General features: G+C 44.5%; 1 protein-coding gene across 1 annotated transcript in view; it reads left to right on the top strand.

Moving 5' to 3' along the window:
• Creb5 (cAMP responsive element binding protein 5) overlaps window positions 1-12,224 on the top strand; it is a 310,678-nt gene extending 298,454 nt beyond the window's left edge. Inside the window, exons 8-10 of the mRNA XM_032906469.1 lie at window positions 1,186-1,413; window positions 8,950-9,058; window positions 9,953-12,224. Coding sequence (XP_032762360.1) covers window positions 1,186-1,413; window positions 8,950-9,058; window positions 9,953-10,116 — 501 coding nt within the window. The 3' untranslated portion in view covers window positions 10,117-12,224. The remainder of the gene's footprint in view (window positions 1-1,185; window positions 1,414-8,949; window positions 9,059-9,952) is intronic.
• Window positions 12,225-15,053: the final 2,829 nt, after the last annotated feature.

The following is a 15,053-nucleotide window of genomic DNA, read 5'->3' as shown; positions in this document are numbered from 1 at the left end:
TATTAGTGCAATTACGGTCATTCTGATTGATTTCAATCATGGTGTTTGAATGTGCTAGGGAAGGGCTTTGAGCTTAGCTTTTGAAAACTTTTCCCCTGTTATTTCTGTAGGTTAAATGTCTCTTGTAAAACGACTTTATAGGTATTACAACCGTAAACCTGGGTGACTGAGAGACAGGAAAGGGGGGCAGGAGTGAAGGGCATTAGTACGGGCATTAGGTGTCCAGACATATAAAAAGGGAGTCATAGAAATTTCACAAGGGACCATGTGTCTGCCTCTTAGAGGGAAATAAAGCTGTCTGTGTGGGGGTCTCTAACCTTTCCGTGTTGTGGAGTCCCACATAGGCCTTACAAGGAGTCTACAAGCTTAGTAAAGCTTTTAATAAAGTATATGACCGCTCCTAGGATTTCCTTATAATGTACGTGTGTGTTAGGCAACCTGTCCTCACCGTCTCACAGATACTGTGTGTAACACAGAGGATTGCTGGCAACACTTGCTAGCTGTCCAAGTCTCGGTCCCCAGTCACTGCAGACCCTCTCTGGAGACTCCCTCCTCCTTATTCAGTGCCCTGAGGGTGGTGCCGACCACACCCATCTGCAGTGTGTAGAGGGGACAGGAAAGAGGACCCCAGCTGCCTTCTGAATGTGCAAGGCTCTTGTAGAGGAGTCCAGGGCTGGCAGTGTCCCACAGGTATGCTCCACTGAGGTGATTTTGAACACATTTGGAAGTAACAGAGCCCACAGCCTGCCATACAGATTTTTTGTGAAAAACAAAAACAAAAACAAAAGTATCATGACAACCTTGACCTTACCTGTTTCAACCCAGTGGCCATCCACTACCCACCCAATGCTCTTTAAAGCCCCTTAAATAAACCATACTTAATACCTGAACGAGAAACAAGTGCTCCCCTCCCCCAACACACACAGCGCCGCCACCATGGTTTTCCAAATGTCCTGCAGGGAAAAAGTCACCTGCTTGTATCAATACGTGGACTGCAGCTCGAGGTCTGTCGCTCTCACAAGTGTGATTTAATTGCTTATCGCATTCCCTGAGAACAAGCTTCACGTGCTTACTAAAAAGCAAATGGCTTCCTGAGCTTTGCTCTTGTAACACTGGCTTGGGCGTCTTCCTTACCCAAGGCGTCCTTCCCAGTCCCCATCACTTCCTCCCTCTCCTTCCCTTCAGGTTTCACCAGCCACACAACAGATGCAGCCAACTCAGACAATACAACCACCCCAGCCCACAGGGGGACGCCGGCGAAGGGTGGTGGATGAGGACCCAGATGAGAGGCGGAGGAAATTTCTGGAAAGGAACCGGGCCGCCGCCACCCGCTGCAGACAGAAGAGGAAGGTCTGGGTGATGTCACTGGAAAAGAAAGCTGAAGAGCTCACCCAGACAAACATGCAGCTTCAGGTGCGGCCCCTATCCCTTCTCCAAACCTTGTCACAGCTGGTGTTTTCCTGCCCAGAGGCTTGTTGACCCAAGCGTCCTACCACACACCTCGCCTCAGAGGAACCCCAGGCCCTCGCATCCAGCATCATTAAGTGGTTCGGCACCATCAATCCTCCCACAAGAGATGAGGGACGCGACGCGTGGGACCATGCGTAGTAGCAGGGTTTTACACCTTGGTCTGGTGGCTTCTGGCTGTGTTTAAACGGTCTGAATCTGTCGCCTCATCTATAATTGGGGAACAACTTTACAGAGTTGGAGGTAAAATGTGAACCGATGTCCACGGTGCAGTTAGCATGGTCCCTGGCACCGAAGGCTCTTCATCTGGAAGCCATCTAGTGTGGGTAACCAGGCATACACCCAATTGTCTATATTTTTATTTTTAAGGGAAAAATATTTTATGTCTTGGTGTTGTGCTAGGTTTGTTTGCTCTAAAAGTAAATACCTATTTCCATCTTCATTCCAAGCTCAGCAACGTTGGAATCCTGTATGATTTTTGCTTTCCAGGGGTGGCTTAGCTAGGAACATCTTTAAAGAAGCTGTTTCTGGGATTGTCCTGGGCGAAGAGGAGAGTTGACTAATGTGCTGGGTTTCTCGGGAGAACTCCCAGCTCACCAGTGATGCTATTCAAGATGTTCTAACGTCAGGAAGGTTCTCCCACGAAAATGCCAATTAAATCAAACCAGCTCCTCTCAGAGCTGAGCTGTGGGCAAAAGGAAGGGGGGTAAGGTGACCCAAATAGAAAGACTGTACACTTTAGGAATTGACAGTATCCCCAGTCTGGTCTCAGAACACTTACTTTATTATTTTATTTTAGACAGGGTCTTGTGTAGCGCCCACTGGCTTTGAACTTGGCATGTATCTGAGGATGACTTTGAACCTCTGATGTCATTGCCTCTAGTTGGAGAGTGCCGGTATTGCAGGCGTGTGACATCAGCACCCAGTTTTATATGGTGCTGGAGATCATAGCTCCCCTAACAAGCTCTTTGCCACCTAAGCTACATCCCCGGTCATCTGTGCACCCTTTCAAAGGAGCACTTAAGATGTGAAAACCCAGTGTCTTTGCGCTGTGAGTCACATTAAACAGAACGGATTCGTGGCATCCAGTATACAAATCAAAAGCACACAGAGGATGATTGGTTATCTGTGAGCATTCACCTCTCCTGGCCTGAATTTTTTGAGAGACAAGACAAAGCTAGAAAGTGTGCAGCTGACATAAGAGTGAGCTCATATACTGGTTCATGCTCGTAGTTTAGGACAATGTCTCACTACTTCACCTCCCTGTTGGCTACCCGAACCCTTTTGAATCATTGAATGAGTTCCCTATGTCTAGAGGGTCCAAAGACTGGATGCCTGACCAACTTGGTAAGGCTTTGACTGCAGAGTCAAACCATAAAGCGGTGTCTGGAGTGAAACGCTTTGAAAGCCACTGCTGTACTCAGACAGGGCAGAGGAGTCCGTGAGAAACCTTTACCAGGAATGCACGTAAGCATTTTAGCATTAGTGGATGCGTTTTCACTGTGACATGTGTTTAACATGTTACTGGGGAATGGAGACGTGGCTCAGCAGTTAAGAGCACTTGCTGCCCTGACGGAGGAACTGTTTGGTTCCCAGCATCCACATTGAGGGGTTCATGTCTGTCCGTGCCTCCACAGGCATCTGATACCCTCTTCTAGCCTCCATCGGGTGCCTTGCACATATGACATACATTCACACAGACACACATGCACATACATATAAATACATTTTCTTTAAAAAATCAAAGTATGTAATGCAAACATGTTAAAAAGTAAAAGCTCTGGGGTGTGCGGACCCAGCACACACTGTGACGTTGGCTGAACAGCGATTGAAGTAGGAAACTGACAGTTCTGAGGTCTGCAGGAGGATGGCGGAAACCCACTGGGGTTTCCAATGTAGGCCCTACTGACTCTGGGGATCTTTGTTACACCCTGTGTAATTCAGACCGTTTCACAGCATCTTTGGTTTCTACATACTAGAATCAGGAGAAAACCCCTCCCATAGTCACGACACCCACAACGTCCCCAGACATGGCCACTTGCCCCCTGGTTGGAGCAGAGCATGTGGAAGTGCAAAAAATCAGCTTTGGTTGAGTGCAAGTTCTTTAAAACAGAGCCACGAATTGCCAGCAGACACAGGTCAGATGCAAAACTTTAAATCAGGATAAATTAAAATGAGTCCTTGCAGATTTACTCCGGGGTTTTTGCTGAGAAGAGTCATAGCACAGAGCCACACAGAAAGATGCCCTTGAGTTTAAGGTCAGATGTGTCTGTGGCCTGACATGCATTTATTTATGACTGCTTTCAAGAAACATACAAAGTACACTTACCCTTTACTAGACACTAATTCACTGTGTGTGTGTGTGTGTGTGTGTGTGTGTGCGTTTGCTTAATATTTTAGAGCCCAAATAGCTAAGACAGCCAAGAAAAAGAGCTACCAAGTCTTAAAAACTAGGATAAAAAATGTTTCAGCCTTAGCAAGTCTGTGCAGCAGACACTGGTATCTTTGGGCTACAAAAGTTGTACAGAGAAAGGGTGGAGAAATTGGTGAAATGCCATACTGGTGTTTTCAGCCACTGCTTGCTACAGAAGGACCAGAGAGCCAGAGGGCACAGCAGTCCCATGGTCTGTTCTATTGTGTACTGTGGACCATGCCCTGTGATGCAGGAGAGGCTGTCACAGTCTCAGCTACCTTTGGGTGACCCTTTCCGTCTCGCTGTCAAAAGAGAAAGGTGTCTCTCTTGAGACTGGCTCCCTGAGCCAAATTTTAAGTAAACAGAAACAGAAGGTGCTAAGCAAACAAATTGCAGCCAAGTGGGATCTCCACGGTCTGAGTGGCAGCCTCTACTCCTGAGTTGTTTTCCAGAATAGAACCTTCTAGCTGGGCCTCTGCAGAGCTTCTGATTGGAAAAACAAGGCCCAGGAAAATAAAATGCAGACCACAGTCTCAGCTTCACTGCAGATCTCTGCCCAAGAGGTCATCACAGGTTTAGGAAATTTAGAAACTGCCCAACCTGACATTTCACAATATGGAGAAACCGAGGTTGGGGGAGATAAGGAGTCAGCCCAAACGGCATACAACCAATAAGTATCAGACCAGGGACTTGGGCAAATCGCCTGTGCCTTAAGCCGGCACTTTGATATCTTTCATTCTGTGACACCAGTGGACCAAAGGAGGCTGCCTCCTTCTCCTGTAGTGACAGATCTCTGCATTGTGGCACTCTTAAGTTGCTTGCGTTCAGTGGGGATATGGAAATCATCTGGTCACCCACTAAAGTAATTGCTTTTCCTTTTTAGTGCAAAGACACATGGTCTAAGTTGATGCTGAAATTTTAGACACACGAACCCAGGTCTGGGACTTGGCAAAGGAACAGGCCAGATGGAAACTGTTGCTTGACAAATTGAAAGTCCTTTGTTTCTGAGGGACCAAACCTGCCCTCGGCTAATCTGAAAAAGGGGGGTGGGATTCTGGGCCCTTTGTGATAATTATGTTTTTGGCACAAACTCCAGCTTATACCAGAGAGAGAGAGAGAGAGAGAGAGAGAGAGAGAGAGAGAGAGAGAGAGAGAGAGAGAGAGAGAGAGAGAAAAGTATTGTGGATTTGTCAGATAGCAAAACATCACCAAAGCCCCAAGCTGTAAATGTGCCTGTCAGGGAATTCTGAACGTGCTGTTTAAAGGATGCCATTGCCGTGTGGAACACCTCCATGCGCTCCCTGCCTCCCCCCCAGGCAGATTTATAGGTTTAAAAACACATCAGTGTGACAGGATCCCCTTCTTAGCATCATTATCTAAATAGCTAACTGCTTTCAGAACGGCAACCCCCAAAGTCGCTCCACGACTGAAAGAAAAGGGATGACTTCAGTCGGAGAGTGTGTGTTTGCTGTTTATCCTTTTTAGAAAACTGTATCCGAGCACCCAGAAGTGGTGTGACCCCCAGCCCAGGGGCGCCTCAAAGTGAGTTTTCCTCAACTGATTAAGTGAGGAAATGCCTTCCACAGCTCGGGCTTTCATTTCCCTGCTGAACTCCCAGGCCAGATTGGACTCCTCCCGTGCATTCTCTTATGAAATGAATTCAAGGCGATTCTAGTCCTCTTACCTTAAAAAGATTTCGACTAGAAGCCTAGTCTAGTGTTTGTGTATTTCCCGCCTCTGTCGTCTTTGAATCCCGGAGTCCCGAGATGCCACGTCTGTGCAGAGCTCCGATCTTATCTCCTTTCTCCCGGACATCAGTTCTTGACCTCTGTCAAGGGCCCTGTGCCATCCAGTGAAGGTTTCACAAACTCTTTCTCAACATGAGTGCAGTGCAAATATGGACGGATAGGTTTGGTTCTCTCTGAAAGGGGCTCATTTGCACTGATAAGATCTGGTCATTCAAGAGATGGCTCCCTCCTGAGACACAAGGCCTGGAATATAAGCATCTGTGAGAATGGCCAGAGCAGTTCACTGACAAATGAAGATGAGGATCGGCTCCTTCATTGGAGAGTTAGGTGATTGGCAGCTCAAAACCTCTACAGAATGAGAAGCTGTCTTCCTGGGAAGAACTGACCTAGCTCGGCCATCTTGTTTTGGACTTCAGTAGGAGGATCTGGAAAGTCAGCCCCGACCCCTGTCATTAGTGGTAGTGTCGTTTAGTTTGGTTTGCAGTTCAAGGGAGGCAGCCAGGCCCTTGCCCGTGCCTGGCATGCACTGTACCACTGGGTCACACCTTCCACCCTCCTGATTATTCCCAACCCCAGGAGCAAGCTGCTTTTCCTTTTCCCTGTGAACTTCCTGTGCATGAATCACAAGGCCATTTGGCTATTGCTTCCCCACTGCAGCAGAGTAATGTGTGTTGAACTCAGGGCCTGCTTGCTCCTCTCTGTTAATGTTGTTAACTAGTATTCCCTTCTCAACCATGACGTGACCCAATAGCACAATTAATTACTAGCGTCAGAAATATGTGCATATCCAAGTGTATCCTTAAACGAGGGTCTATTTTTAAAGCACTGCATATTTTCAGATATGCTTTATCTTCCCTACATGTGTGTATATGCACCGTGTACTTGCCTAGTTCCTATGAAGACCACAGAGGACGGTGTTAAATTGTCCGGAACTAGAACTACAGAAGGTTGTGAGCTGTTGGGTGCTGGGAATCCAAATCAAGTCCTTAGCGAGAACAGCGAGTGTGCTAACCCCTGAGCCATCCCTCCAGTCCTGATTCTTACATCCTTGTAGAAGCTTGCACCACTCAAGGCCTTAGTGTCTCTACCTGCAGCGTATTAGTTTATCAACAAAGTATTTTGTTATTTGTAGACAAAATGATGCTCTGGTAGAGTTTGATAGTGCTTTATTAATAGACATGAATGTTTGTGCTGTTTTATAGTAAAATTGCTTTGTGGAAGCAAAAAGTGTATTGTGAAAGAGTGTGGGTGCAGCCACAGTGATGTTGGAGACCTCGTGAATAGCATTACTAGTGTTTCAACCATAACCAATGAACACACCCCTGGTAAGAGCTCAAAGGCTGCTGATCCACAGCCACTGCCCAGGACACAGTAGGAGAAATGGAACCTAAAGTCACCCTCCCCAACTCAGCCACCAGACCTAAAAAAAGATTGATTTTTAATTCAAGAAGTGTTAAGAAAGCAAGATAATCCAGTTTGGTTTTATTTGTTAATTTTAAAATTACATTATTTGGTTGGTTGGTTGGTTGGTTGGTTGGTTGGTTGGTTAGTTGGTTGGTTGGTTGGTTGGTTGGTTAGTTGGTTGGTTGGTTGGTTAGTTGGTTGGTTGGTTGGTTGCTTGCTTGCTTGCTTGGTTGGTTGGTTGGTTGGTTTGGTTGGTTGGGTAGTTGGTTGGTTGGTGGTTCGTTGCTTGGTTGGTTGGTTGGTTGGTTGGTTGGTTGGTTGGTGGGTTGGTTAGTTGGTTGGTTGGTTGGTTGGTTGGGTTGGTTGGTTGGTTAGTTGGTTGGTTGGTTAGTTGGTTGGTTGGTTAGTTGGTTGGTTGGTTGGTTGGTTGGTTGGTTGGTTGGTTGGTTGGTTGGTTGGTTGGTTGGTTGGTTAGTTGTTGTTGGTTGGTTAGTTGGTTAGTTGGTTAGTTGGTTGGTTATTTATGGTCAGGTCTGCATGTGCTAAGTCACACACGTTGACATTAGAGGATAACTTATAGAAGTTGATTCTTTCCTTCCACCATGTAGATTCTAGGGCCTGAACTCCAGTCATCAGCCTTGGTGGCAGCATTTTTACCCATTGAGCCATCTCACCAACCCCAAGCTTGGCTTTTATACCTTGCTAGTTGTTTTCTGGGCCACCATAGAGGAAGTGTGGGTTCTCTGTGATGGTTTCTAAGTTTCATTGTCTCCATCATCGGCAGCTGCCAGTTCTGCTAGGGTATCTGGGACGGTGTGTTCAGAAAAGCGTCAGTGCTAAAGTACGCAAGCAGTAGTGGGACATTTCATCTTGTGGTGTGCATGCACAAACATACACACGCCACAATTCTCTGTTTCGGCTTGAGTGGTTTTACTTTATTTTTAAGCAGATATTTAAAGATATATAACGGTGTAGAGGTGAATTTATCTTATATAGACTATTTGAAAAATAGGAGAACTTGGTGTGAAGAAACAAAGAATGTTACTTGAGCAACATAATTCAGTTGAAGTTCAAAGGGAGTTGTTTGAAGGCTGATGTGAATTTCCCTGTAAAATAAAGTTGTCCCGAATTGTCCAAAGTCATTTTGGACCATGGCTGGCTACTTATCAATCATACTCACTGGGAAGTGGAAGGTACTATTTGCCTTCATGAATGCTCTCAGATTTAAGAGCAATTTTCCTGTACCATTAAGTGATTATTTTCATATTTATGTGAATTTCTTGCTATTATCATTATTTTGTGGTTTAAAGGATAATGGGGAAAGCTTTTGCAGATGAGATTTTTGTCACTTTATTAGCCATGCTATTCAGTGTGCAGGTTATCCAGTGTTCCAAATGCATTAAAGACAGTTTCCTGTTTTCAGGTAACTTCTAAACTTCTAGGAACTTTCTTCTTTAGGTGACTTGGATAAGTTCGTACCATGGGTGTCGCCAAGTTTGTTGTACGTTGTAATCTCTGACTCCATCTTCTAAAGGTTATAAATGAGGTTGGTGGAGGTTAACCAAATCGTGTTAGATAATACATGGCCACATCTAACACAGGTCACACAGTGGCGAAACATGGGGATCTCAGCTATATGACCTGGTTCCTGAGCCCTTTACTCAAAGGGTATGGTCTGTTTTTTAGTAGGGGTTCAGTTCTTGAGTTAAACTTTGATCTCTTCAAAAGACCCGTACCAAAGAAGAGGGTCAGATTGAAGGGAAACTACAAAATTCAGATCAAGCCCTCTAAGTAATTTTCCTAGTGTCCTTTGAACACAACCCGTAAAGCTTGATGATTTCCTTGTTGAAAGAGGATGGGACTTTGTGTTTACTAATTCTTTGGTCTTCACAACAAAATTGTAATATGTCTTCCCAGAATGAAGTGTCCATGTTGAAAAATGAGGTGGCCCAGCTGAAGCAGTTGTTGTTAACACATAAAGACTGTCCAATAACAGCCATGCAGAAAGAATCACAAGGATACTTAAGTAAGTCACTTTTTCATTCTTTAGAAGAAAACTTTGTCTCATATTTTGCACTGAATTTTATTATAAGGGAAAAATACAGTATACGTTGCACACCCAGACAGATAACAGATGCTTCTGCCAAGGGCAGCCATCTTTCCTGACCTCGTTCCAAAACCATGCCCAGCACTCCCCATAACTTCTGGCCTTACTTTCCCTGGAAGCACATGACCAAATTCCAGCTTTGTAGCTAAGAAGAAACCAGTCTGTGGGGGTCCAGTTTCTAGTGGCCTGTTCATCCTCCTGAGAAATCTGTGACCTGGGAGGCAGCTCTGACTGAATCACTTCCCTCTAGTGTCTCAGAAGATGCTCCATGTTGCCTGCCAGGCTAGACAGCTCCTTCCCCCCACCCCCTATATCAGCAAACAATGTGGGGCCCCATCTCCCTGGCTCTACATTGTGCACTTGCAATGGCAGTAGACTAAATGCTAGATGAATAAGGGAAGGCAGGAGGAACAGTGAATCGTGGCTGAAGGTCAATTTGTTTCCAAATAATTTTTTAGATTGAGCAACACAGATTCTCCCACCACATGTGAGTACTTTTCCACATTTAATATACATATGGCTATCTGAAAATGCAAGACAGGGGGGAAATTCACACACCAAGGCTCAAGCACATTTTACGGGGTCGACCTACTGATGAGAAAGTCTGGCTTTTCCTGTAGTTGTGAACCTAGGAGGCCTAGCTTGGTGACTTCGGTTTAAAATGAAGCTTTGTCGGTGCCTTCCAGAAGAAAATGTAGGACACTCTTCTACATGAAGTTTAATATCTAATAGCGTTTGTATTTATTCCCGAGGCGCTCCCCCAAGAAAGAGCTATATTTGTGTGTGTGTGTGTGTGTCTGTTTCCTCTCCTAGGTCCAGAGAGCAGCCCTCCTGCAAGCCCTGTGCCAGCGTGCTCTCAGCAGCAAGTCATCCAGCATAACACCATCACGACATCCTCATCGGTCAGCGAGGTGGTGGGGAGCTCCACCCTCAGTCAGCTCACGAGTCACAGAACAGACCTGAACCCTATTCTCTAAAAGGCATCGGTCAAACCTGGCCTTTGAGAAGAGCTGTAGCATGCCGTACATCCTTTCTCAAAAGGGCATTTTTAGAATTAACTCAGACCTGGAAGACGCCTCGGCCCTTCAAAGACTGGCTTTCATTTTTATAGTTATTATGGAAATGTTGTCTTTTATACTTAGTTATATAAGAAAAAGGGAGATATGCAATGAATATCTATCAGCTCAGGAGGCACTGTGGTGCTTCTCTGCAATTTTCTGGTACCAGTTTCTTGTTTATAAACGGAACCTTTCCTGTATATAGCCACGGTTTCATTCTTACCAGCCCAACCCTTTGCCTGGAACAATGAATCTTGTTAAACTACAGCTTTTAGCCAAAATGAGGTATGCCTAGATGTCAAGTGAGATGGATCCACACAGTAACTTGCTGGGAAAGCTCATGATGTTGTAACTCATGTTGAGTTTGTGCTGTGATGTCACCAGAGTCACAGATAAACACATGAGCCTTCCTAAATATTTTTTTTCTCCTGCTAGAAGAAAAAAGAAATTATGGTCCATCGATATCCTAAGGAAGCCACCAAGCATCTCAGGCCCTCTCCTCCCGTTCTTGTCCACTCGCTCAGATGTCCAATATCTGTCTCCATTTCCCTTTCCCCAGATCCCTTGTTCACTCTTTGTTTTGACTTTTCTTCTGTTTCCTTTTCTTCCCTTTAGCTTTGCATGTGAAGAGGAAAATAATGTTTAAAGCAGAAAAAAAAAGCAAATCTTGAAACTGTGGGCTTAGCCACAGTTTAACCCACAGCTGGAGTTCATTCAGTTCTTGCCTTTCACAAAATAGCAACCAGGAGATGTTTAATGTGCCTGATTTAATGTTTTTAATAACCAGAGCAAATAAAAGGTGGTTTGGTTATAGGTGAAGCACTGTTGAATGCCAGCTGTGGAGACACTAGGGAAAGGGACTCTGTAAGCCCCAACTGTGAAAATTCAAATAAGGATGTGGGTTCTAACATCACACCCTCGAATTACAACTCGTTTCTATGGCCTGTCTATAATGTTGAAAACCCCATGCACTATATAATAGTTCAGAAGGGCTCTGTTCACTACACAGATTACATCGTTCAATCATCAGCTGCTAATAACCTAAGATTTATTATTATTATTTTTCTTAAGCCTATGGAACCGGCTCTGCTGTTCTGGTGGGCAAAAGCAAGCTCACTCCTGGAGAAACAGAGAAAGCAAAGCCAGCGTTTCTCAGGGTACTCGCAGCCTGCCTGACCAGTCAGACTCTGGCTGCTGACCGAGTCCCATGGAGGTAGCCAGTCTGGCATGCGCATCGGAATCATTCCGATTTATATTTTCAGCAATGTCCATGGACTTGCCCAGTACGAAAAGCAGATCAAACCCAAACCACAGTTGTGCCTCCTTGAAAAAAGCCATTCTACTCTGCTGGTGTTTTAATATCGCGTTTCACAAATAATAGGGGCTAATGTTTCTCACTAGCAGTCTGGGCATATGCTGGTGTTTCATCTCTGCCCAAATAATTCACCTCCTAATGTGTGTGTGTGTGTGTGTGTGTGTGTGTGTGTGTGTGTGTGTGTGTGTGCGCACATGGGTGTGTATGCCTGTGTGTGTGTGTGTGTGTGTGTGTGTGTGTGTGTTTATGAACAGTATAGGTTTTAAAAGAACAGTATTTTACAAAAGCCATCACTTTTATAAGAGTTCAGTAAAGGAAGGATGTACTTTTTCGCTCACTATAGTTTAAAAAATCTATTTTGGAGGAAAATAAAAAGAAAATATGAGGGCTCTGAAGCATGATTTTTTTATAACTACTTTCAGTTTTATCTAATAACTTACTTTAAAAAATCAATACTTATCAACCATTTTTCATGTATGCTGTGCTTTTGAGAGACAAGTTTGGCTGTTCAGTGAAGCGTAAGGATATGCGGCCTAAGAATCAAAAACAAACGGAAAAAATAATAAAAAGAGGGAAAAGAAAAATGAAAAGGGAAGAAAGAAGATGGAGCAAACATAAAAATTTCTATTGTACTTTAGGAAAAAGTATTATTTTCAGGTATTTTAAACACTGAATTAGTATTGTTTTTTTTTTTTCTTAATTCCAGCAGTAAAAAAAAAAATGGTTTAACCTAACTGGCTTGCTAAGAAATGTGTAAGCCTTAGATTTGAAAGAAGTTAACATTCATAGCTCTGGTTTGAAATCAAAAGTAATTTTCTGCAAAATTCCTTCTCTGCTCCCTTCAGAAGAGAGGGGGCAAGCGGGAGGGGAGAGCTTGTAGCTTTTATCTGACACTTGCTTTGAGTAAACAGGACCTTCCCCCCTTGCCTGCATGGATAGCACTTGAAGAAATGATTTTGTTTTACTCCACTAGTAATACCACAATGTCCAGGAGTGACCACCGCTAAAATGATGGTTTTTAGTTTGCGTTTCTCCCATCTGAAATACTTTGCTGTTCGAGGAGCAGCCTTTGCAGTTAAGAACTTGCCTGGGTTTTCTTAATTCAGCGGCTCGACAGCTTGACTGATGTGCATTATTTATAGCTCAATTATGTCTGTTTTTTATGCTAAGTAGGCAAGCCACCACACACAGCAAACCTTTCTCAACATATAATTAGAATAAACTGCCTTCTTGTTACGGGCAGGCCCTTTAGGTGTGTTTGTTTGTAGTATGGATAGAGTCAGCGAGTGTGCCAGCTTGCTGTCAGTCGAGAAAAACTTCTGGTGAAATCTAATTCCTAGTTTATCCCTAGTCAAGATTCCACAGAAAGGTCCATCCCTCACCAGATCTCAGAGCCTGCCTGAAATGACCCTTGCACTGTCTGCCGTACACCGGCCGCTTTAGGACAGCATCTCTAATCCCTTTTAATTGTCTCCTCTCATCTGGTTACCAATGTCAGCCCTATAGACTTTCAGGAGTCGGTGGTAAACAGCCTTCAGAATTCCCCCATCCAAGGAGAGAAGGAGAGTTCTAGTAACACTGCCTCTCTTACTCCTGTGTGGCTCCATTATCGCAGGATCTGCTTCTGAAGTCCCTGCCAGCCTCCTGGGCACTTCTCCAGTACCTCCCTGCCTAACATGACGAGAGCTGGAAACTTAGTACACATCCTCACTCACCGAGAGAAAGGCATGGCACCCTAATGCTTCTTAGAGACACCTTTCTCAATCTGTGAGGCTGGGGTAGATAGAGGAAAGTCCCAGCCCTGGATGAGTATACTAATCTCAAAGCTAGTCATCAAGTTAGCTATGGTCTGTGGGTGCTGGTGACCCTAGTCACCCATTTACCCACAGGTCAGTGTGTGCAAGTTGCCACATTAAAATAACCTGTGGGTGACTGATAGTGCGTGTGCTGTTGCAGTGTGTAGCATAAGAATTGGGGTGACTTACTCAGCCAGTGCTTCATGGAACTTATCTAATCCACTAATAAAATGCAGTGGGTATTCCAAGAGAGGTGTCAGTGGGGAATGTTCAGGTGACTGTTGCCTGCTAGTAAAGCAAATTATAGTGGCTTAGAATTTGCCATTAAAATCATAAACCAGCTTCAATAAAAAAAATTAAAAAAAAAACAGCCCTTAGCTGGGCCTATTTTTAAGCACCAGTAACTGCTATAAAACTAGCCTTTCAGTTAGAATAGAATGTCCTTCCTTTTGAGTAAAACCTTCTAAGGAAATATATATGTGTGTATGTACAGTGGGATTCAAGGACCAAAGCAAAATTTGAACAGGAATCTATTAATTTAGAATGTATAAGATATTTATTAATAAATGTTATTTTAAACATTCCATTTGAACAGTATTCTTCTGTAGGCTCTGTGTGTCTTGTAAATGTTAGTCCGTAATAACCAGCCCCAGTCAGGGCGCCATTAGTCAGGGTTGTGGATGGCTCTTTCTGTCATGGCTGGAAGCCCACGCTTACATCTTTGTGCATCTTTAGAGGCTTGTTTACTACTCTGTGGGTTGTTAATCTACATTCTGAGCAAGTTTTTTTTTTTTTAACCATGAATTTTTTTTTTTAACGTAAGCTCTGTCATTTAGGAAGCAAACTGAACTAAAGGGCATCAGTGACGGAACCGGAGCAGCTTTGGTTTTCCTTTTAAGCATAAAATGCTTTCCTCCCAGCTTCTCCTCACTGCACGCCCCTCTCCCAGAATGCCCTGCACCGCACCACTCAGCTCCCCTGAGCTGCCTGGCCCCTCCGGAACAAGGAACTAACTGTGTGCCCGTGTGCGGCAGCTTTAAGCTCCACCCCCAACCCACCCCCCTTGTATCAGAAGGGAAAGGGAAGCACCTTCCCAAGATAAACCTGTGCCTATGCGACAGCAGTGATTTAGGACCTCTTTTCTGCTTTTTAAAATAATTTATATTTTAAAGTTGCACTTTAGCTCTTTGATCCCTTCCCATTTCTCTGCTTCTGTCTAACCTCTTCCTTGACTTTCACCTTGCCTTGTCTCCACCCTCTATAACTGCTCTGTGAAGACTCTTCCGCTGCACCATTTCAAATGCCTTCTAGAAAACTCATACCTGGTTTGTGCATACTCATTGCTAGTGTGCCTGAGTAGCGCTCCTCACAGCCTTGTGAAGCCTGCTAAAGAACGCAAAGAAGAGCCGGTACACAGAATGGTTTGTCCCCTTGGTCTCTTTCTTCCTTGCCTTGTTTTGAAAACGGTTATATTATGCAATGGACGTGAGGCGGCAACTAAGCTACGCTTACGAGTTTTCTATCTCATCCTCCAAACCAAAGTGTCCTGAATAAGCCAGGAGACTTAGCTTCTTGTGTGCCACGATGCACACTTCACTGTTGTCCTAGCCATAGTCTTCATAAGGTTGCTGAAGTAACCGTGGCCCTGCCCTCCCATTCCTAGGTCTCAAAAATACAATATTGCCTTGCAGCGTGATCAAAGACAGCACCTCTGTTTTCTAATTACAGTCTAAGAAAGGCTCAAA

Source organism: Rattus rattus, chromosome 6 (genome assembly GCF_011064425.1).
Source record: "Rattus rattus isolate New Zealand chromosome 6, Rrattus_CSIRO_v1, whole genome shotgun sequence".
Lineage (NCBI taxonomy): Eukaryota > Metazoa > Chordata > Mammalia > Rodentia > Muridae > Rattus > Rattus rattus.
Note: the sequence above shows the minus strand (reverse complement) of the source record. Positions and strands in the feature narration are given on the sequence as shown.